The sequence below is a fragment of the Oncorhynchus gorbuscha genome, linkage group LG08, assembly GCF_021184085.1.
Source record: "Oncorhynchus gorbuscha isolate QuinsamMale2020 ecotype Even-year linkage group LG08, OgorEven_v1.0, whole genome shotgun sequence".
Taxonomy (NCBI): domain Eukaryota; kingdom Metazoa; phylum Chordata; class Actinopteri; order Salmoniformes; family Salmonidae; genus Oncorhynchus; species Oncorhynchus gorbuscha.
Window position 1 is genome coordinate 33,759,928 of NC_060180.1, and position 23,718 is coordinate 33,783,645.

Consider the following 23,718-nt stretch of genomic DNA (forward strand, 5'->3'; position numbering starts at 1 on the left):
CCGTTTTCAGCACCAGTCGGTAGATTGAAAAATACTCTGATCTTGACGATTATTCAGGTTTAGGAAAGTATTTATGAATCATTAAAAAACAGGTTTAGCGAGACTTTATGCACGAAAGAAAGAGGTGGTTTGATTCATTCTGAAAATTGCCACATTCAATTACCCATGGCAATGTTGGAAGATTAGCGCATATTGAATTATAATAGGGAGAATAGTGTACAATAGTAGGCTCTTACCATCGTCTATTGCATGCACTGACCATGAAACTGTGTGATGACACGGCCAAGTATTGTGTCGTGTTCAAACTGTTACAGCTTGGTTTGCGCTCAACTCCATGATTTGACGCCTCTACACGTTTAAAAAATATATTACCAACTGTTACTAATGATCGTCAGCAACAACCACATAGCCATGACTGTATTTACAAAGGAAGCAAATCAAGGTAAATAAAACAATGTAATTAAATGAAATGATAAAGGGAACAGTAAATTGGCAGAACAAATATTTAAGGGATAATCAACGACGGCTATGCGTTCTATGGAAAATAATGAACGACGTGAAAGGTGTGTCCCACGACGCACTAGAGTGGAATTTACCTTCTACGAGTTGCATTATTTTCCAGAGAAAGCAGAGCCCCGAGTAGATGATCCCTTTTATACCATGCCAATAATTTAACACATTTGCCTCTATAAATGTGTTTAACATCCACTAAGGTAGCTAGGAACTTTACTAGATAACAAAACAGACTTGCTAGATTAGCTAACCAAACCATCAGACCTAGTTTGCGATTATGAAAATCTAATTCAACAATGCCAGTGTTTTCAATTCGACTTTGGCTTTCAATGCAGCTCAAACACAGAACATGTAAGGATGAACTATAGCCATTGAATTCTACCGTGCTGATATACCGTGCTTTATTTCCCTATAACGCACGCTCTAGAATCCCCTTCAGAAACTAGTACTTAACAACGCCATGGTATAAGTGTGGTTATTAGGCCTACTGACCGTCGATACTGATAGTGGCTAATATTTAACATGATAGAAATAGGAAACGGAGAAAGTTGGGGGTAGCCTAAAATTAAGACTTTTGAGAGTGCCCATCCCTGCAAGTTAAAATGCCTTACAAATTAAATTCTGCATAACGACACAGCATTTCATAAACTTTACTGTGGGACATTTTTATATACTTCAGTTTTCTGCCATATTCATGGTTTCCTCACACGTAAAGGTGGTGGAATTATTAGTGGATTAAGTTCAAGGTCAGAAAGAAGTGCATAAAAAGGGAATTAGGTTCCATTTACGCCCGCTTAACTCAGGTCGGAATCAGCCCCCATGTGAAAGCTGAATGGATGGGGATGACGTAGAAACCAGTCAAATGACTGACCATAAGACAGGTCAGTATACGGTGACAGACAGGAGTTCCTCTGGAGCCTGGGGTGGTTGGTTGGGTCCCAGAGGTGTGGTGGTGGTCTGGTGAGTAAAAAAGTCCCAAGGTAGAAACTGCAGTCTTAAACATGTGCCATACCTTAAAATGTTGGAGAGGAAAACACCCCCACACTCATCAATATGATGAGCAGCCAAATCCCCAATTTGTTTTTGTCTCAGCTGCAAAAATAAGTATTTATTTTTGCAGTTGAGAAAACAAAAGATAAAAATAAAATATAACAATAAAAAATACAACTCCAGATGTTTTTATGTTGATTGAATGTAAAGAAAAAAATAACTGGAGCTAGACTTCTGAGTATACAGAAGGACTCATGTTGGTCAGGGTAGGATGTCCGTTGGGATGCCCTCAATAAAATGCCAAAACAGCAGTAGCAGTATCCTGGCAGGCAATCCTTTAGGGGGACTAACGCTATGTACTTCCAGCAGCCTGGGCCTCTCCTCCCTCTGAGTTAACTGCGGGACAGAGCAACAACAACGTTAATACCTGTTATACTGTATGATGGACAGAAAGACTAGTAGTACATAAATAGTGATTGGAAAGATACATGAAGACATGCTGCTAACTGCAGGGAGAAGACTACAACAACTAGAGCAATGGGCACAGTTGGGAATAATTATTCACAATATAATACCACAGAGGCAGTTGAAGAACTTTGAAGTCACACTAAGTGCTGGAATGCCACAGACACACACCAAAGTCACTCACACATGTCAATCTCTGGTCTAAACCAGAGACTGATGCACGCACGTGCACGTGCACACAGACATATCTCTAGTGGGCTTACTGTGTGTGTATCTAGTTATTGATCAGACCTGCAGCATTGTTGACCTGATCTTCCTCATCGCTGTCCCCTTCAGAGTGGGGCAAGTCAGCCTCAGGGGCACAGTCTGCAGCCGGGGCCTCCTGGGGCTCCTGGTCCGCCCGGCTCTTCAGGGCCAGGATACGATGGTGCAGGGCTGCGGCCAGCTGACCTGTGTCCTCCCTAGAACTAGCCTGGAGATGATGACAATAACAGCAAGGACGGACAGAGCGAAGTCATTAAAAACACCACAACAATAATAGGGATAAAGAACACATCAGACAGACAACTGCTGCACTGTGTCCTAAAAACTAGCCTCAATTGAACCACAATGACAGGGACACGGAAGTTATCAGAAACACTTGTGCTGATGAGGCGTTGAATTCAAGCACCTGTCCACTTCCTTATCCCTGTACTCCCTCTAGTGTCTCTACTGAGTACTACACCACATTTAAAAATAATTTATTTAAATAGGGACAGGTACAAACACAGGGGTATTTTAATTTAGACACAAGATCGCAGAAAGCAGTTGCAAACAGTTGTAAAAGAGCTTTGCAACGGAAACCAGTTACTCCAAATGGAAAATGTTCGGTAATGAAATCAAGAGTCTTTGACAAATCCAGGTAGGTCCCTCCCCATTTCGTTCTGTTGGCTTCCGTTTGGTTCGTTAGGTTCGCCCCCAAAGGTGTGACAGATGGAGAAAAAAAACTAGAGCTGAATACAACACCCAACCCCAGATAAAATGCAAAAACTATACACAAAGCGTGTGATACGACTAACGTAAAGCAGGCTAAACGCTGGGCAATGGTGATGTCATACCGATATTAGGAAGACCTTAACCCCTTGGTCTTCTGTGTCCATGGCGGTGACACGGACACTCTTTTCGCTGGCCTTGTCCACTTGCATCTGAGGCCACAGTTTGGTGTTCAGGATCAATCTAAGGCTGCCTTGGGTCCGCATCACTTGGGGAACACAGAGGTATATGGATCAAGGAAGTTAGATAAAAAAATGTAAACAGAAAAAAAAATAGGTAGACTACCGTTATAAAGTTTGGGGTCACTTAGAATTGTCCTTGTTTTTGAAAGAAAAGCACATTTTTGGTCCATTAAAATAACATGAACTTGATCAGAAATACTGTTGTTAATAGACATTGTTAATGTTGTAAATGGAATATCTACATAGGCGTACAGAGGCCTATTATCAGAAACCATCACTCCTGTGTTCCAATGGCACGTTGTGTTAGCTAATCTAAGTTGAGTTGATAATTTTAAAACGCTAATTGATCATTAGAAAACCCTTTTGCTGAAAACGGTTGTTCTCATTAAAGAAGCAATAAAACAGGCCTTCTCTAGACAAGTTCAGTATCCGGAGCATCAGCATTTGTGGGTTCGATTACAAGCTCAAAATGGCCAGAAACAAAATAACTTTCTATTCTTGTTCTGAGAAATGAGAAATGAAGACTATTCCATGTGAGAAATTTCCAAGAAACTGAAGATCTCGTACAATGCTGTGTAATTACTCTCTTCACAGAACAGCGCAAAGGGCTCTAACCAGAATAGAAAGAGTGGGAGGCCTCGGTACACAACTGAGCAAGACGACAAGTACATTAGTGTCTAGTTTGAGAAACAGACACCTCACAAGTCCTCAACTGGCAGCTTCATTAAATAGTACCTGCAAAATACCAGTCTCAATGTCAACAGTGAAGAGTCGAGTCCGGGATGCTGGCCTTCTAGGCAGAGTTACAAAGAAAAAGCCATATCTCAGACTGGCCAATAAAAATAAAAGATTAAGATGGGCAAAAGAAAACAGCCACTGGACAGATTAACTCTGACTAGAAGGCAAGCATCCCGGATTCGCCTGGACAGAGTGTCCCATGGTGGCGTTGGGGTTATGGTATTGACAGGCAGGCATAAGCCACGGACAACAAACACAATTTTACTGATGGCAATTTAAAGGCACAGAGAGACCGTGACGAGATCCTGAGGCCCATTGTCGTGCCATTCACCTGCAGCCATCACCTCATGTTTCAACATGCTAATTTACAGCACCATGTCGCAAGGATATGTACACAATTCCTGGAAGCTGAAAATGTCCCAGTTTGTCCCTGGCCCGCATACTCACCAGACATGTCACCCATTGACCATGTTTTGGATGGCTCTGGATTGATGTGTACGACAGGTTGTTCCAGTTCCCGCCAATATCCAGTAACTTCGCACAGCCATTGAAGCAAAGTGGTCAACAGCCATCAACTCTATGCGAAGGAAATGCTGACTGGTTCTCTGATCCATGTGCCAACTTTTTTTTTTTTTTAAGGTACATATGACCAAAATATGCATCTCTGTATTCCAAGTCATGTGAAATCTATAGATTACAGCCTAATTAATTAATTTCATTTGACTGGTTTCCTTATATGAACTGTAACTCGGTAAAATCTTTGAAATTGTTGAATGTTGCATTTATATTTTTGTACAGTATATTATTTACTGAGACAAACAATCAGTCAAAATGAAATGTGTACAGGCCAGTGTGTGTCCAGGTGAGTGTGTACCTACCTAGACGTGATTGTAGTGATCCGTCGTCTGTGGATGCCATGTCATTAAGCCTGAGCAGACCTCGACCCCGCTCTATCCACGTCTGGGCTGTCTTGTCAAACACAAACAACTTGCACTGGACCTGAGGGGGGGAGACACACACATTACTTATCAGGGTGGGGGGGGAATCACCTATGTCCTTGTAATCTAAATATTTTAAACTAATCCTACATCAGCAATCCTACTCTGAGACGCTATGTGAATATGGGCCCTGATGTATTCATATATCGTCAGCCAGAGACTAGACACCTACCTGCAAAACGTTACTTTCTGATTCTTCTCCAGTTTTGACGTCTACCTTCTCCAAGATGCACTTCTTGGCTGTGGCTTTGGTGTACGCTGCTGCAGATTCCTCCAGTGACTCTGTCACGTTGTTACACACACACACACGTAACAAATTAACTAGAAATATACATAGGGATCAGCACTGGGCTGTGCGTGAGTCTTACCCTTCTCTGGTATGTTTTCCTTGGAAGAGGATTCAGACACAGCGGGAGCTGGTAAGACTTTACAGTCTTCCACTGATGCCTCCCCTCCCTTGGAAGGGCTCTGAAAATACACAGTACTGTCAGCCAACCATGCATTGTCACTACAGCGCAATAATAAAGTCCATTCCTACAGTTCACTCCTGATACTGCACATTCCGGAAAGTATTCTAAAAATGTATATGAAAAACGTTTTCTCATCAATCTACACACAATACCCTATAACGACAAAGCGAAAACAGGCTTAGAAATTTTGGCAAATCTATTAAAAATAAATATTACATTTACCTACGAATTCAGAGCCTTTACTCGGTACTTTGCTGAAGGACCTTTGGCAGCGGTTACAGCCTCGAGTCTTCTTGGCACACTTGTATTTGGGGAGTTTCTCCCATTCTTCTCTACAAATCATCTCAAGCTCTGTCAGGTTGGATGGGGAGAGTCGCTGCACAGCTATTTTCAGATCTCTCCAGAGATGTTTGATCGGGTTCAAGTCCGGATGTTTGATCAGGTTCAAGTCCGGGCTCTGGCTGGGCCACTCAAGGACATTCAGAGACTTGTCCCGAAGCCACTCCTGCATTGACTTGGATGTATGCTTAGGGTTCTTGTCCTGTTGGAAGGGGAACCTCTGCCCCAGTCTGAGGTCCTGAGCAGGTTTTCATCAAGGATCTTTCTGTACTTTGCTCTGTTCAACTTTGATCCGTTCATCATTCCCTCGATCCTGACAAGTATCCTAGTCACTGACACTGAAAAACATCCCCACAGCATGATTAGGGATAGTATTGGCCAGGTGATGAGCGGTGCATGGTTTCCTCCAAACATTACTCTTGGCATTCAGGCCAAAGAGTTCAATGTTGGTTTCATCAGACCAGAGAATCTTGTTTCTCATGGTCTGAGAGTCCTTTGAACTCTTTGGCCTTTTGGCAAATGCCACGTGGGCTGTCATGTGCCTTTTATTGAGGAGTGGCTTCTGTCTGGCCACTCTACCATAATGACCTGATTGGTGGAGTGCTGTAGAGATGGTTGTCTGTCTGGAAGGTTCTCCCATCTCCACAGAGTAACTCTGGAGCTGTTAAGAGTGACTATTGGGTTCTTGGTCACCTCCCTGACCAAGGCCCTTCTCCCCGATTGATCAGTTTGGCCGGGCGGCCAGCTCTAGGATGAGTCTTGGTGGTTACAAACTTCTTCCATTTAAGAATGATCGAGGCCACTGTGTTCTTGGGGACCTTCAATGCTGCAGAAATGTTTTGGTACCCTTCCCCAAATCTGTGCCTTGACACAATCCTGTCTTGGAGATCTACGGACAATTCCTTTAACCCCATGGCTTGGTTTTTGCTCTGACAAACTGTCAACTGTGGGACCTTATATAGACAGGTATGTGCCTTTTCAAATCATGTCCAATCAATTGAATTTAGCAGAAGTGTACTCCAATCAAGTTGTAGAAACATCTCAAGGATGATCAATGGAAACAGGATGCAACAGAGTACAATTTCAAGTCACAAAGCAAAGGGTCTGAATAATTATGCATCTGTTTTTTTATTGGTAATACATTTGCAAAAAAATCTAAACCTGTTTTCGGTTTGTCATTATGGGGTATTGTGTGTAGATTGATTAAATACAAAAATTATCCTCATCAATTTTAGAATAAGGCTGTAACGTAACAAAATTTGGAAAAAATGAAGCGGTCGGAATACTTTCCGAATGCACTATAAGTCAAAATAAATGTGCACAGTACACACACACAGTTCTCTCGTCTCCATAACAGTCCCAGGCGGTTGTATTTCTCAGGAGCCATCTCTATTTGGGTTCAACTGGGTTTGCTCGATCACCATCTCTATGGTCTATGTAATGGCCTAAAGGGCAATGCCCCTACTAATCAAACGGACAGTCTCTACTCACTAGGACTCTCTCTGACATGTTCTGTCCAAAGACAAATTTGGCCCCCTTGTCTTTATTGTGTATGGCGTTCTTTGAACTGAAAGGAATCAAGAAGAACAAGAAGATATTAGCATATTTTAGTCATTTAACAGACAGTTATCCTGAGCAACTTACAATTAAATGCATTCAATTAAGGCAGCTAAAACAATCATATTACGATTATTGCAAAACCATAAAAAATTGTGAAAAGAACAAGTCTGATCTGAACTCAAAGAAGCAGATTCCCTGCCAGAGCAAAGGTCTGAAAAGCCAGTGACATAAAATGTTACCTGGGGGTGGCGATGTATTGTAAGAAATAGTTTGTTCCCTCCTGAGAATCCAGGGGTAACAACTTGCCATCTTTACTATTCTGGTCCAACTAGAAAGGGAGATAAAGAGAACCGTCAGCTAAAATAAATATTCTGATGTTTCTTGCTAAGATTCTTTTTTACTAAAATAAATTGGATATTTAAACATCACCATTGAATAATTTGAAGTGATTGTTTAAAGGGGAAATAACCACCTTTGCTCGGTCTTTGATATTTTGCCCAAACACGAATGAGGACTCTGCAGAACAATCATTCTTCTCTCTGCTTGCTCCATCCTCCCTTTCATGTTTCTACAGGAGGCAAGATACAGCAGTCAGTCAAACTGATGGGTTTGGGGAATTCAGCTTTAATTTGTTGTAAAATAATAATAATTGGGCAACCCGAAAATAAACAACTGCAGGATTCTGACAGTAAATGATTTCCAAAAAGTAGCTCTGGGCAGTTACTACTCTCTTTATGCAATTACAAGCTAATCAAATCTCAAGTGTGGCATGTAGCGCTAGTACACTTCTGCCTCTGTATATTAGACAGGACCATGATCGTAGTCCTCACCGGTGACTTAGCGAGGCCGTCTGAGTGCTCAGTGTTGTTCTGGAAGATGCTCGACCCTTCTGACGTTCCATCGGAAAACTTCTTCACCCCGTTAGTGGACTCTGATTTGGACTTGACTGGTGGGGCCTGGAGCAAGGCTGGCCGGAGCACACTGCGCTGCTGCTCCTTGGGTTTCTGACTGGGGACGCCTGGAAGACAATCTGCTAATGGATTGGATCTGAAGGCCTTACAACTACCCCATGCACAACCATGTACTATACCTTGCACCACCATGCCATGTACTATATCACAACTATCATGCACTATATCACAATTACCATGCACCACCTTGTGCTACATCAGCACTATCACACAACTAACATGCACCACCATGTACTATATCAGAACTACCATGCACCACCATGTACTATATCACAACTACCATGCACCACCACGTACTACATCAACACTATATCAGAACTAACATGCACCACCATGCACTATATCAGAACTACCATGCACCACCACGTACTACATCAACACTATATCAGAACTAACATGCACCACCATGTACTATATCAGAACTACCACCATGCACCGCCATCCATATTAACATGCTGTACTGCCACCTACGTTTATAAATTTACTTGGACCAGGAGTTTTTCCTGACTACTTAACCTGACCAGGAAAACTTATAGGGCCTAGTCATGGGCTATAACAAGGGCCCAGTTTTTCTCCTAGTCAAGTCAGCATGCCACATACCAGACAACACCAGTTGAGGCTGGTGGGAGGAGCAGGATGGGCTCATTGTAATGGTAAACATGGAGCGGTATCAAATATATGGAAACCACATGTTTGACTCAGGTCCATTTATTCAATTTCAGCCATTACAATAAGGCCATCCATCTATAGCACCATCCACCTATAGCTCCTCCCACCAGCCTCTACAGAACCACACATACACAGGCATCAATACCCACCTGAACTAGGCGCCTGGCCGTGGATGAGAGTAGGTGGTTTTAAACGAAACCCTACAGGCTTCTCATCTGGCAAGAGGAAGAAAAAACAGAACATGTAGAATTGTTTAAAAAAATCAATAACTAAAACGGCAGCGTTCAAAGTATTATTGTACCCTCAGTACATTTTATCATTAAATAAACACAGCTGCACTACAGTTTATAAGCATACAATCCACATTACATACAAGTCAACCACTGGATACTTCATGAGTGAAGACTTTATGATGAGGAGTAACTAGAAGTAGACAAGTCTCACCTGGTTCTGAGTCCTCGGAATTCCCAGTTGGAGACTGGCAGAAACTTGAGGGCATGAAGACATTGTTCTTACTAGACCCTGCAGAGAGCAGGAGAGAGGCAGCATTACACACAACACATACAAGAGCAAATCTAGAAAATATATTATTTTCCAACAATTAAGTACAAATCAAGAAAAATACATTCAGCAGGGAAAGAATTATCTAATAAGTTTCATTACCAGAATGTGAAGGTGGGAACTGTGTTAAAGATGAAGTCCTCTCTCTTTTTACTGGAGGAAAGTAGCCACCATCCTCTTTGTCTGAACCTGAAAATAAGCAAATTGTCTTATTTTAGCCTTCTGTTAAAATTACTAATTAAAATGCTCTACCTGGGCACTAAGATACGCAGTAGGGCTGTCCTACTGGTCGATCGAGAGGGGCCAGAGATCAAGATTGCCTAACCAGCTGGCCTGCTGCTGGCCTGCTGCTACGCTCCTGAAGTTGCCGGTACTATTACCTGGCTACACCAGGGGTCAGCAAACTTTACCAGTTGGAGTGCCACTTTATCTTACTATTGCTAACGATCTGCGTGACAGTTATGATTTTCATATGCACATTTTTAAATTATAATAAAGTGTTCATATCTCAAAATCATTGTCATATGGTCAATAAACATTATATCTCAATCTTAACGACAATGATACAAATCTGAAAGCAACTATTGCCATTGCCAACTATGTACAAATAGCCTACACATATAAAACACTGCAGCTTGCAGGTAGAAAATATCCTGATAAAAATGAATATCCTATAAATCACATTGGCTACACAAGGCCTGTTTGCAACTAACCTGATAATCAACGGGGTCCGGCCCAAAGCTCGCACTAGCAAATAGAGGTCGACCGACTATGATTTTTCAACGTTGAAAAATCATAGTCGGTCGACCTCTATTTGCTAGTGCGAGCTTCGGGCCAAATTTTTTACAAATATATATTTGTAATAAAGACAATTACAAAAATACTGAATGAACAATGAACACTTTTATTTTAACTTAATATAATACATGAATAAAATCAATTTAGGTCTCAAATAAATAGTTAAACAGGTTCAATTTGGTTTAAACATGCAAAAACAAAGTGTTGGAGAAGAAAGTAAATATGTGCCATGTAAAAAAGCTAAAGTTTAAGTTCCTTGCTCAGAACATATAAAAGCTGGTGGTTACTTTTAACATGAGTCTTCAATATTCCCAGGTAAGAAGTTTTCGGTTGTAGTTATTATAAGGACTTTCTCTCTATACCGTTTGTATTTCATATACCTTTGACTATTGGATGTTCTAATAGGTACTTTAGTATTGCCAGCCTAATCTCGGGAGTTGATAGGCTTGAAGTAATAAACAGTGCAATGCTTGAAGCAGCATAGCTGCTGGCAAACGCAGTAAGGTGCTGTTTGAATGAATTAATGTTTTTTTATAATATACTTAATGCTAGCTAGCACCTTACCTTGGCTCCTTGCTGCACTCGCATAACAGGTAGTCAGCCTGCCACACAGTCTCCTCGGAGTGCAATGTAATCGGCCATGATCGGTGTCCAAAAATGCAGTTTACCGAGTGTTATGAAAACTTGAAATCGGCCTTAATTAAATCAGCCATTCCGATTAATCGGTCAACCTCTACTAGCAAACTTACAAAATGTTATAAAATATTCTGGGACCTCAGAGTTTCCCGCTCCAGTGAGCTTGGGACAGACACAGCTGTAAGGCTATTTGTGTAAGGGATAAGAAGTAATCAAGTTTTGGTTTATTTTGAAATAAAGTGAAACTTGTTTCTCACAAGTATAGCATAGGTTTTGAGCTTTGCAAACAACGTGTCCACTCCAACAATGAGAACAGTAAACAACATTAATTATAATATGTTGAACGCATTAACAGAAATTACCATTACCAAACAAGCATGGAAGATTAGAAATTATGGGAATTAACGGTAAATATACTACTGGTGATATGTTATGGGGAATTGATAGACACTAACAATCAAAAGGCAAATAATTCACACAATGAAGTTGGGAAACAATGAATGCACACGAAATGGTGGGAGAAAGTGCATTCTGGAGAGGGACGTGCCTTGTGCATATTAGCCACACTCCCCTTCTTCTTGGACTATGGCATGCCCGCAGCCTCATCAATGAATTAGTCCACTGAGACAGGAGCAAATCAGACAGGTGTCTTGCATGCCATGAAAAAAATTGTCTATTTGCAACGGCTCGTCTAAATCAATCTCGGTCGATCAACAGCCTATCGACCAGTGGACTAAAAGGGGTCAGCCCTACTACGCAGTATAATTTGATCCCTGGTAAATTAACTACAATAGTATTAAGGGCATTATAAGGTTAGATGGAAATCATATGATGAAATAGGCTAACAGTCAGATGCAATGTATGCATAACCTACCTTCATCTTCTGCACTCGAGCCATCAGCTGATCTCTGTAATATAGAGAGCAGCACAAGGTCAACTCTTTGTTTCTCAGACTAGAAACAACTGAGTCAAATTGTGAAGCTTTACAGTGAATTTCCATGAAGGCCCATTGATTTCCATCAATGTGAGGGGAAAGAATAGAATACTGTCTAGCTTACCTTCTGTGCTTTATCTTTTTGGAACAGAAACACTGGTGGCACTATGGCAGGCTTCTCTGTTTAATGAAGAGGGAAATCATGCTTTACCATACAGAAGAGTACATTTGTGACTTGTGTGATGTGTAGGCCTAACATAAAGACATCACAGCCTGTGAATCAGTTGTTTGTGTCAACAATGAAAAACATTGTCACAGTGATTGTCAAAATCATTTGTCATGAGCAAAACACCCTGCAGCAGTTTTGAGTTGACACAGGTTCTGCCATAATGTTTTTTCAGAAAGCTAAAAGGCCTACATATGTGCAATTCCATGTCTGACACTCTGGATTCTGTTTAACGCAGGCATGTGTTTCTAATTCCACAAAGATGTTCAGAGTGCCACTTGGGGAAATGCAGGAATACTTAGCTAAGGCTAAACCATAAACCTAGACAGAAAATATTTCTGCCAAAAAGAATCCCAACACATGGATTCAGACTGTTTTGTCCTTCCTCCAACTTTCTGCTAACTGGGTCTATTACACATACTTCAACTCTCCCCATTCAATTGAGATACTTCTGAATAGATGCCAAATGACCATGATGCAAGGTTTGAGAATAAACAACTTGCATTATATAATAATTTATTCCATTCAGAGAGGTTGAAGTAAACAATCAGTTCAGTCAACAAAAACAACCATACTAGCCTAGAATTGATAAGGGACATTATATTTACTAAAACAAATGTATCTAAATCAAATTAGGCATTTCAAATAGGACAATGTGTGCATCAAACAAATGCTATTTTAAACACAGGCTACATGTATGGACTTGGATTTAGACCATTAAAACTCATGGCCTATCCAACTGAAACTGCAAGGACAACTAGCACCTCAGCAGGCCAGGGTCAGAGAAAGGACCGTCATACTTTGTAAATAAATACAAGCACATGATCTAACAATATGTGTAGCTTGATTGTCATCATAGCCTAGCTTCCAATCCACATATCCAACCGTACTAGATAACTACAAAATGTGGATAGTCTGGGTAATATAAATGCGGTCACAATATAGCGCTGGCCAACTACAAGCTAGTTAGCTAACAGGATTTGGCGCACCAACCAGATTTTATAAATTAGTCACCCAGTTCAGAATGTGCAGCATTCATTGGCTAAGATTGCTAGCAACATTTGCTAAGTTGGCTAACACTAACTGTTACCTCGCTGGCAAGTGGGGTGTGAACAAATAGCTTGCTACCTTTAAAGAGACTTCATAATTGTATTAGCTAAATCAATGTCCTTGACAAATAGCTAGTTACTACTAATGCCAATTGAATGATATAGAAGTTAGCATTAAGAGGAAGGTAGCTAGCTAGCTAAGTTAGCCATAGCCCCATGAAGTGTCATTTCACCGGTTAACGTTAGCTGAGGAAAATGTTAGCAACCTAGCTATGACTGTAACAAATTAACAACTCGTATAGCTAACAAGGTGGCCAATGTGCGTTAACTATAGCTAACTGATTAGCTACAGTATACCTTACCAAATGTAGTTAAAAGTAACGTTAGCAAACAGATCTGATTAGCTAGCGTTAGCCAGCTTCAAATCCCCGCCTAAATAGCCGAAGTTAGATGTGGCTGGCTTGCTATGGTAGCTAGCTAACATTACCTGTATATTGTGAAAATTAACATGTTCTTTCTTATGTAGCCGGTCTGAAACAACAATTAGTTCCACTATTTTACTTAAATGCTGTAAACCACTACGTTTATTGCAAAGTTTTTTTTAATTGTTTTTATTTTTATAAATACGTAAACGGCCATGCAGATAATTAAAGTTTTGCTTTGTTTCCTCACACGGACACTGCTCACCTTCGTTTGCCAATTCCGCCATTTTACTTCTCTGCTCACACCCATAACCCACCGCGCAACATACATAAACACCGCCCATTTCTACAATTTATTTTGTTAAAAAATGCTGCTGCTCTCTGGGCGCTTTCGTAAATTCACTCTGGCTATGTACTTCGATTTCAGAGCACTCCCGTCTGAGTGTGCAAAAGTGCAGAATAACTGATGAATTTATGAACGTTCAATACGCCTTAAATATGACCGGTGTCAGTCAACGTCGGCAAAGAAACGTAATTAAATTGTTGCCAGAAACACAGTTACAATCACCAACGCTTTGGATAACATGAACAAAGCCTAGAGAGCTCTGCAGAGCTAGGCTTTGTTCGTGTTTGTTTGTTTGTTCGTTCATGTTATCCATAGCGTTGATGATTGTAACTGTGTTGCCGGATATATCTCAATGTTGTCTGGAAGTAGCTAGCAAGCGAGTTAACTTTAGCCAGTAAGCTTAGGTGCTTGACTGCCGTTGAGGCCAGAACGCTCGGAACAACCCTACTCCTAGGCCATAGCGTCTAGTGTGCGCTCTGAACGTTCCGAGAATGGACAATCTGAAAACATTCTGAATTTACTAACACGAACGGACCGCATCCTCTGTTTATTTCTATTCTACTCTGTGTATAGCCTCATTACTGTTATTGTATTGTTGCTCTTTAATTATTGGTTATTTTTATAGTTCATTGTTTACTTCAGTTTATTTAGTAAATACTTTATCACTTATTTTTTCTTAAAACTGCATTGTTGGTTAAAGGGCTTGTTTTCAGTGCATGTGACAAATACAATTTCATTTTGATGTAGCGTTTATATTTTTGTTCAGTATAAATTTGCTTGTCTCAATTACCAATAGGACTGCTACTGTAATATGTTGTATGGCAGGCACTGTTTTTCTGCATGTGTCATTATCCATCATACATGTCCTGACATTTTCAGTTGGAGAATCCAAACAGCTCATCAAGAACAGTGAAAAAATGTAATATTTAATTATTTCAGGCTCTTTCGCAATGTTTTGGAGTATCAATCAAGACATACTTGATGCTTCACTGATGTCATGAAGAGTAACAGACAGTTTTCTTTAATACAAAGGTCAGTATGTGAACCTATACTGAGGCTTCTCTCTGTGCCAAAATAAATGTTTAATTCTGCAACACTGATTAATGGCTTTGGATATTGCTTTTCTCAAATGCATGCAACTTGACGACAACTCGGCTATACAGGACTAAGATTTAATTTGCTATGGGCTCGCACTAGTGTTCCAATTTAGCCAACGTTCTTAAACCGTTTTTCAGCCTTGTGTGAATTTTGATTCGTTCTATTATCCAGCCTATAGATAGCCAGAGCGAATTTACGAAAGCACCTGAATGTCACAATGCACAATGACTACCATTTAGCTAAACTAAGAATGACGAGAATAGTCAAGTCATAAAACGTTGAGTAGTTAGATAGCCTGGCAAGTTTGATGTATAACTACTGACGTTAGGTAGCTAGCTAACATACGGGTACATACTGCTGTAATGATATGCTATGTGGTTCGTAAGTACATCGTAGGTAACAAATTGTCAGCCAACAAAGTGTAATTAACACAAGTAATTTCTCCAACAATTGTTTACAGACGGAATATCACAATTCCAGTGGGTCAGAAGTTTACATACACTAAGTTGACTCTGCCTTTAAACAGCTTGGAAAATTCCAGAAAATTATGTCATGGCTTTAGAAGCTTCTGATAGGAAAATTTACATAATTTGAGTCAACTGGAGGTGTAGCTGTGGATGTATTTCAAGGCCTACCTTCAAACGCAGTGCCTCTTTGCTTGACATCATGGGAAAATCAAAATAAATCAGCCCCCCAAAATTGCAGACCTCCACAAGTCTGGTTCATCCTTGGGAGCAATTTCCAACAATAGTACGCAAGTATAAACACCATGGGACCACGCAGCTGTCATACTGCTCAGGAAGGATATGCCTTCTGTCTCCTAGAGATTAACGTACTTTGGTGCGAAATGTACATATCAATCCCAGAACAACAGCAAAGGACCTTGTGAAGATACTGGAGGAAACAGTACATAAGTATCTATATCCACAGTAAAACGAGTCCTATATCGACATAACCTGAAAGGCGGCTCAGCAAGGAAGAAGCCACTGCTCCAAAACCACCATAAAACAGCCAGACTTTGGTTTGCAACTGCACATGGGGACAAATATCATACTTTTTGGAGAAATGTCCTCTGGTCTGATGAAACAGAAATAAAACTATTTGGCCATAATGACCATCGTTATGTTTGGAGGAAAAAGGGGGAGGCTTGCAAGCCAAAGAACACCATCCCAACCGTGAAGCACGGGGGAGGCAGCATCATGTTTTGGGGGTGCTTTGCTGCAGGAGGGACTGGTGCACTTCACAAAATAGATGGCATCATGAGGATGGAATTTTACGTGGATATATTGAAGCAACATCTCAAGACATCAGTTAAGTAAAAGCTTGGTCGCAAATGGGTCTTCCAAATGGACAAATGACCCCAAGCAAATTTCCAAAGTTGTGGCAAAATGGCTTAAGGACAAAGTCAAGGTATTGGAGTGGCCATCACAAAGCCCTGACCTCAATCCTATAGAACATTTGAGCACAGAACTGAAAACGTGTGTGCGATCAAGGAGGCCTACAAACCTGACTCAGTTACACCAGCTCTGTCAGGAAGAATGGGCCAAAATTCACCTAATTATTGTAGGAAGCTTGTGGAAGGCTACCTGAAACGTTTGACCCAAGTTTTAAAGGCAATGCTACCAAATACTAATTGAGTGTATGTACATTTCTGACCCACTGGGAATGTGATGAAAGAAATAATAACTGAAATAAATAATGATTTCTTCTATTATTCTGACATTTCACATTCTTAAAATAAAGTGGTGAGATCCTAACTGACCTAGTTTAAATGTATTTGGCTAAGGTGTATGTCATTTTCCGGCTTCAACTGTATGTATTTATAACACCTGGATGTGATCTTCTTTCAATAAAGCGTTTCACATTCTCCACTGGTTGAAATTAAGTATCACATTGAAATACTGTCCTGTGTCCTCAGATTAATGCAGATTAAGAGAGTTAGATACGCATTTTTCTTTCTGTGTATATGAATTACAAATCAACCATGTTTCTATTTAATTGCATAGTTACAATTTGAAATCATTGATGTCCCAGGAGCAGGAGTGGTAAACACTGTTGAAGTGTATAATTGTAATACAAACATGCAGACACAGCATCATTCAAATAATGGAGTTTGATATGACTGAAAAAGAATGTCTCAGAGATTCATAGTTGAACAGCACTTTATTTGCCAAGGAAGAGTTCATGATCAGTGAATATATTCAATGTACAGGCTACAATATGGGAATCTTATGCATGGTGATAACTACAGTACACGTGTTTATAGGACTTACATCCTTGGCACAATAAAGTTCTTGTATTCTACTCTATCCATAGGCTTCATTAATGCCATTCAGACTTGAAGTTGATACAACAACTATGATAGCTGAGGTTCATAGATTGGTATGACTATTAGTTCAAAACCTAACGTTTTAGGGTCCACGCACAGATCGGCTACATACTGTAGCTAGCTACACATCCATAGGCATACAGTTATTTTTATACTCCACTATACAATAAGCACGTAGATAGTTAGCTAGCTAGATTCTTTACATTCACTATTTCACAAGACGACAGCCTGGTTTGCTGGAGTCCATGAAACATTAAGCAACACAAATGACAAATTAATTCTCCTAACACTAGCTAGCTGGCTAATGTTAGCTGGTCAGATAACTTGCTAAATAGCGGTTTTCGTAAATTAACTTTTGACAAAAATATTCAAAAATATTCACAAACGTTTGTCTCTACATTAACTGACATATTCCTCTCAATTGTATTTTTTTAGTTTGACTCGTTATGACAAATTACATCTGGTTCGACCGCCATCTTTGTTGAAGAACGACTGCCCTGACTGTGACAAAAGTTTTGCTCTATTAGATAATCTTAAATTACACCAAAAAAACACACATGAAGGAGGAACGTAATTTCCACTGCTCTGACTGTGTGAAAAGCTTTGTCCTATTTGAACAGCTTGAAAAACATCAGCTAACACACAAGAAAAGTTACAGCTGTTCAAAGTGTGAGGACTTTAGAGGTATTCATATTTTCAATGTTGCAAGGCAAGGGTGGCTCGTGTCACAATTCATCATTGGAACCACTCAATATGATATGATTGAGAGAACAGCCCTCATTATGCATTTGGGTCCAAAGGGGTGGCAGGGTAGTCTAGTGGTTAGAAAGTTGGACTAGTAACCAGAAGGTTGCAACCTTAGAAACACCATAATATGAATCAAATGAATTAAGCTACAGAAAGAGAAACATTCTCTGAGGGCAGAGATATGGGCGACAGCTGATGCATTGGTCCAGAGCTAGGTGGTATTGGCGGAGAGTCACTTGTCATTGGCTGAGAGTCAGGTGGCATTGGCGGAGAGTCAAGCGGAGAATGACGCATTGAAGAGGGCGAGGAATGAAATGGAGTCACAATTCATGCCAGGCAACACCTGTGTGCTCTGGAACTCCCCCTCGTGTTTGTGAACTCCACAAACAATGTGTCCTTGATAGGCTAGACGCCATCCACCCTTGATGGGCTATCAGCGGAGAGTTTAGGGACTACACTCTTGCCGAGTTTAGGGACTTTAAATGTAAAGTGTTATTGGATGTTTACAAGGCATGTCTCTTCTCCCATATCTTTTGCATAGACCACCAAATGCACTGTTTTCTAACCACCATCTGGATGGATCCATAACGAATTACTATGGGAATAAAATTCAGTCAGTGACAGAGCATGGGGACTGGTCTTTATCAGATTTTTATGTGGAAATGTAAGGATTATTTTGCTCTTCACTTGCAGTCACTTAGTAGCTTAGGCCTACTCCCGATCGGTCACGCTGTACAGCGCCATATTTTCCTAACTGAAACCCTTAATTAAATTGCTTTAGCCGTGATTGTAAAATTAATCAAGGTTCCCTTTTATTATTTTGTTTTATAGGTCAAATTCTTGACTGTATTTAAAGACATAGATGACTTGTATGCTGTGTGATGACATGCACAAATGAATGAGTGATTGATGCAATGTATATTTAAGTAGGCCTTTATGCCAATAAGTAAGTTACGATTAAACAGTTACAGTAACAAATGCATTTTTGTTTTCTTGGAATAGAAACACGTTGTACAGTGCCATATTTTCCTAACAGAAACCTTTAGGCCTTGATTGAGGGTTTCCGTGGGTGTTACAGGAAAATATGGCCACGTGTTGAGGATCAGCGGGGAGGAGATGTGTTACCCTATTCAAATAAAAACGAAAATGCATTTCAGTACATCGGCTACAGTGAGACATTTTTGCATTTGAGCTTTTCTTGGAATAGAAAAACCATAAAATTAATCAAATGAAGCTAATTAAGCTACACATCAATCCCATATAGTATGTTCTATTCAAGGCTCCCTTTGACTCTTAGGCCTACAGCTCCATGTCATGTCAATAACTTAGCTTCTCAAAGATGCCCTCTGGTGGGAAAACTAGCACTAACTACCATTACTACCATTAATGGCAGCAATGACTGACACTTACTGTAAATAATATACCATAGAATTGTGCGGCAGCCAACAAGCTGTCCTGCAGTACAACACAACTTTTAAAGGAAGAACCACTGTAGCGCTCAAGTTTAATTTGCACTCAACTGGCCTGTGCACTCTCAGGGCTGTCCTCTTTTCCAATGATCACATTTAATTTCTCTCAACTCTCTCTTGTGCAATGATGTTTCATTAACCTGGGCTAGCCTAGGGGGCAGAATTTTGACTTGCGGATGAAAATGCGGTCTACATTTGATTGTGAGGAATTCTAAATCAGGTGAACAGAAGGATTTGAGTTCCTGTATGTTTTCTTCATCACACCATGTCCCGTTAGTCATGAGGCATACGCCTCCATAATGCGTGGAGAAACCCGTTGGCTGTCCAAAGCAAACTGCCTGTTTCTCAGGCCCAGAAGCTAGGATATGCATATAATTGGTAGATTTGGATAGAAAGCACTCAAAACTTTCTACAACTGTTACAATAATATCTGTGAGTATAACAGAACTGATACGGCAGGCGAAACCACAAGGATAAACCATCCTCCCCCAAAACAATTCAGCATACCCTGTTACCAATGGCTGTCATGTTTATTATGAGGCGAAATCCTCCCAGATTGCACATACAGAGTACATCAAACATGAATTAGACCTTGTTTATGGAAAAGGGATTATTTCTGTATTTCAATGTTGCAACTTGCTGAAAATTGTCCACAGTGTTCCTACCAGCTAGTTCAAACGGTACTGCAAAAAATTGCACCTACAGAGTGCATCAAACATCAATTAGACCTTGTTTATGGAAAAGGGATTATTTCTGTATATAAATGTTGCAACTTGCTGAAAATTGTCCACAGTGCTCCTACCAGCTTGTTTAAACATGGACAAGTGATTATTTCTGTATTTCAATGTTGCAACTTGCTGAAAATTGTCCAGTGTTCCTATCAGCTAATTCAAACAGTCTGTAAAAAAGTACACTTTACAGAATACATCAAACGTGATTTAAACATGGAAAAGTGTTTACTTCTGTATTTCAATGTTGCAACTTACTAAAAATTGTCCACAGTGTTCCTACCAGCTAGTTTAAACAGTACTGCAAAAAATTGCACCTACAGAGTGCATCAAACATCAATTAGACCTTGTTTATGGAAAAGGGATTATTTCTGTATATAAATGTTGCAACTTGCTGAAAATTGTCCACAGTGTTCCTACCTGCTGGTTTAAACAGTACTGCAAAAATATTGCACCTCCAGAGTGCATCAAACATGATTTAAACATGGAAAAGTGTTTATTTCTGTATTTCAATGTTGCACCTTGCTGAAAATTGTCCACAGTGTTCCTATCAGCTAGTTTAAACAGTACTGCAAAAATTGCACTTACAGAATAAATCAACCGTGATTTAAACAGGGACGTGTGTTTATTTCTGTATTTCAATGTTGCAACTTGCTGAAAATGGTCCACAGTGCTCCTACCAGCTTGTTTAAACATGGACAAGTGTTTATTTCTGTATTTCAATGTTGCAACTTGCTGAATATTGTCCACAGCGTTCCTATCAGCTAGAATAAACAGTTCTGCAGAAGAAAATGCACTTACAGAGTGCATCAAAAATGAATTAGACCTTGCTCATGGAAAAGTGTTTATTTCTATATTTCAAAGTTGCAACTTGCTGAAAATGGTCCACAGTGCTCCTACCAGCTTTTTTAAACATGGAAAAGTGTTTATTTCTGAATTTAAATTGTTGCAACTTGCTGACAATTGTCCACAGCGTTCCTATCAGCTAGAATAAACAGTTCTGCAGAAAAAAGTACACCTACAGAGTGCATCAAACATGATTTAGACCTTATGGAAAAGTGTTTAAATCTGTATTTCAATGTTGCAACTTGCTGAAAATTGTCCACAGTGTTCCTATCAGCTAATTCAAAGTCTGTAAAAAAGTACACTTTACAGAATACATCAAACGTGATTTAAACATGGAAAAGTGATTATTTCTGAATTTAAATTGTTGCAACTTGCTGAAAATTGTCCACAGTGCTCCTACCAGCTTGTTTAAACATGGACAAGTGATTATTTCTGTATTTCAATGTTGCAACTTGCTGAAAATCCAGTGTTCCTATCAGCTTGTTTAAACATGGAAAAGTGTTTACTTCTGTATTTCAATGTTGCAACTTACTAAAAATTGTCCACAGTGTTCCTACCAGCTAGTTTAAACAGTACTGCAAAAAAATTGCACCTCCAGAGTGCATCAAACATGATTTAAACATGGAAAAGTGTTTATTTCTGCATTTCAATCTTGCAACTTGCTGAAAATTGTCCACAGTGTTCCTACCAGCTAGTTTAAACAGTGATGCAAAAGAATTGCACCAACAGGGTGCATCAAACGTGATTTAAACATGGAAAAGTCTTTATTTCTGCATTTCAATCTTGCAACTTGCTGAAAATTGTCCACAGGTAACTAGTAACTGTAATGAATTACATTTACAAAGTAACCTACCCAACCCTGGTCATCTTTGGAAATGTTGGGGTGGTATGCAAATTGGAGTGGGTAAAGGGTGTCTGGGATGAAAATGTTGATGTGTGTCATGACCAGCCTTTCAAAGCACTTCAAAATTACAGATGTGAGTGCTTACGTGACGATAGTCATTTAGGCAGGTTATCTCGGAGTTCTTGGGAACAATGACAATGGTGGTCAGCTTGAAACATGTTGGGATTATGGACAGGGCCAAGGCGAGATTGTAAAGACACTGTAAAGACACTTGCCAGCTGGTCTGTATATGCTCTGAGAATGCGCCCTGGTATTCAATCTAGCTCGGCGGCCTTAACCTTGGGGTGGTTAGAGTGTTGGACTAGTAACCCGAAAGGTTGCAAGTTCAAATCTCGAGCTGACCAGGTACAAATCTGTTTTACTGTTCCTAGGCCGTCATTGAAAATAAGAATTTGTTCTTAACTGACTTGCCTAGTTAAATAAAGGTTCAATAAATAAAAAACCTGTTTAAAAGTCTTCCTCACATCAGCCACAGAAAGCATGATCACACAGTTGTCTGGTACAGCAGGGGCGGCGATCATGCATGACTTAGTGTTTCTTTCCTTCGAGTGAGCACAAAAGGCATTTAGTTTGTTTTGGAGTATGTCACTGGGCTACTCTAGACTGGGTTTCCCTTTGTAATTCATTATCGTCCGCAAGCCCTACCACAGAACAATAAGCATCAGAGCCACTGTAATAAGATTCCACCCTCCTCTTATATTCTCCTTTGTATAAGGAATAGCTCTAGCCTTTAGCCCAACGGGGATATTGCCTGTAATCCATGTTTTTTGGTTTGGATACAGTCGCACTGTGGAGACGATGTCGTCGATGCACTTATTGATGAAGCCTTTGACGGATGTAGTAAACTCCTCAATGCTATCAGATGAATCCTTGAGCATATCCCAGTCTGTACCAGAAAAATAGTCTTGTAGCTTCGTGTATGTTTCATCGGATCACTTCTGTACTAAGCGCGACACCGGTACTTTCTGTTTGAGCTTTTGTTTGTAAACAGGAAGCATGAGGATAGAGTTGTGGTATATTTGCCGAAGGGAGGGCCTTGTATGCGTTTCTGTGGGTAGAATAAAAGTCGTCCAGAGTTTTAGCGCTCCTTGAGGCGCAGGAGACGTGTTGGTAGAAGTAAGGTAGATTGGATTTCATTCTCCCCGCATTAAAGTCTCTGCCCATAAGAAACATTGCCTCTGGGTGTGCATTTTGTAGTTTGTTTACGACTCCATATAGTTTGTAAAGCTCCAAAGTAGTGTTGGCTTGGGGAGGGATGTAGACAGCAGTGATAATTATGTCTGCGGCTTACCATTAGGTATTCTATGTCAGGTTAGCAAACCTGTTATGGCAAGGAGGGAACCCTCAGGGAACTCCACCCCCCCATTCAGCTGAAAAGGTGGAGCAGGGAATTCAAAAATATTCTTTAGAAATATTTAACTTTCACACATTAACAAGTCCAATACCTCAAATGAAAGATAAACATCTTGTTCATCTACCCATCATGTCTGATTTTTTAAATGTTTTACAGCGAAAACACAACATATATTTATGTTAGACCACCACCAAATCAAAGGGAAAACGCAGCAATTTTTTCCAGCCAAAGATAGTCACAAAAGCAGGATTAGAGTCACAAAAGCAGGATTAGAGATAAAATGAATCACTAACCTTTTGACAATTTTCATCAGATGACACTCATGACATGCTACACAATACATT

General features: G+C 40.1%; 1 protein-coding gene across 4 annotated transcripts; it reads right to left on the reverse strand.

Annotated features, from left to right (window-relative positions):
- Positions 1–402: 402 nt before the first annotated feature.
- LOC124041514 (ran-binding protein 3-like) lies at positions 403–15,675 on the reverse strand. 4 transcript variants are annotated; one of them, XM_046359192.1, is made up of 16 exons: positions 15,633–15,675; positions 11,981–12,036; positions 11,797–11,830; positions 9,591–9,677; positions 9,372–9,449; positions 9,077–9,142; positions 8,118–8,317; positions 7,760–7,855; positions 7,527–7,615; positions 7,219–7,294; positions 5,287–5,386; positions 5,091–5,239; positions 4,799–4,919; positions 3,066–3,208; positions 2,260–2,440; positions 403–1,899 (listed from the first exon to the last, which is right to left on the reverse strand). In XM_046359192.1, the coding sequence occupies exons 5-16, from the start codon at positions 9,424–9,426 to the stop codon at positions 1,856–1,858; spliced, it is 1,320 nt and encodes a 439-aa protein (XP_046215148.1). In that variant the 5' UTR covers positions 9,427–9,449; positions 9,591–9,677; positions 11,797–11,830; positions 11,981–12,036; positions 15,633–15,675; the 3' UTR covers positions 403–1,855. The 4 variants fall into 4 exon arrangements, with proteins under 4 accessions (XP_046215148.1, XP_046215146.1, XP_046215147.1 ...); XM_046359190.1 differs by lacking the exon at positions 15,633–15,675 and adding an exon at positions 13,819–13,889 and having other exon boundaries at positions 8,118–8,305; XM_046359191.1 differs by lacking the exon at positions 15,633–15,675 and adding an exon at positions 13,819–13,889 and having other exon boundaries at positions 5,091–5,200.
- Positions 15,676–23,718: the final 8,043 nt, after the last annotated feature.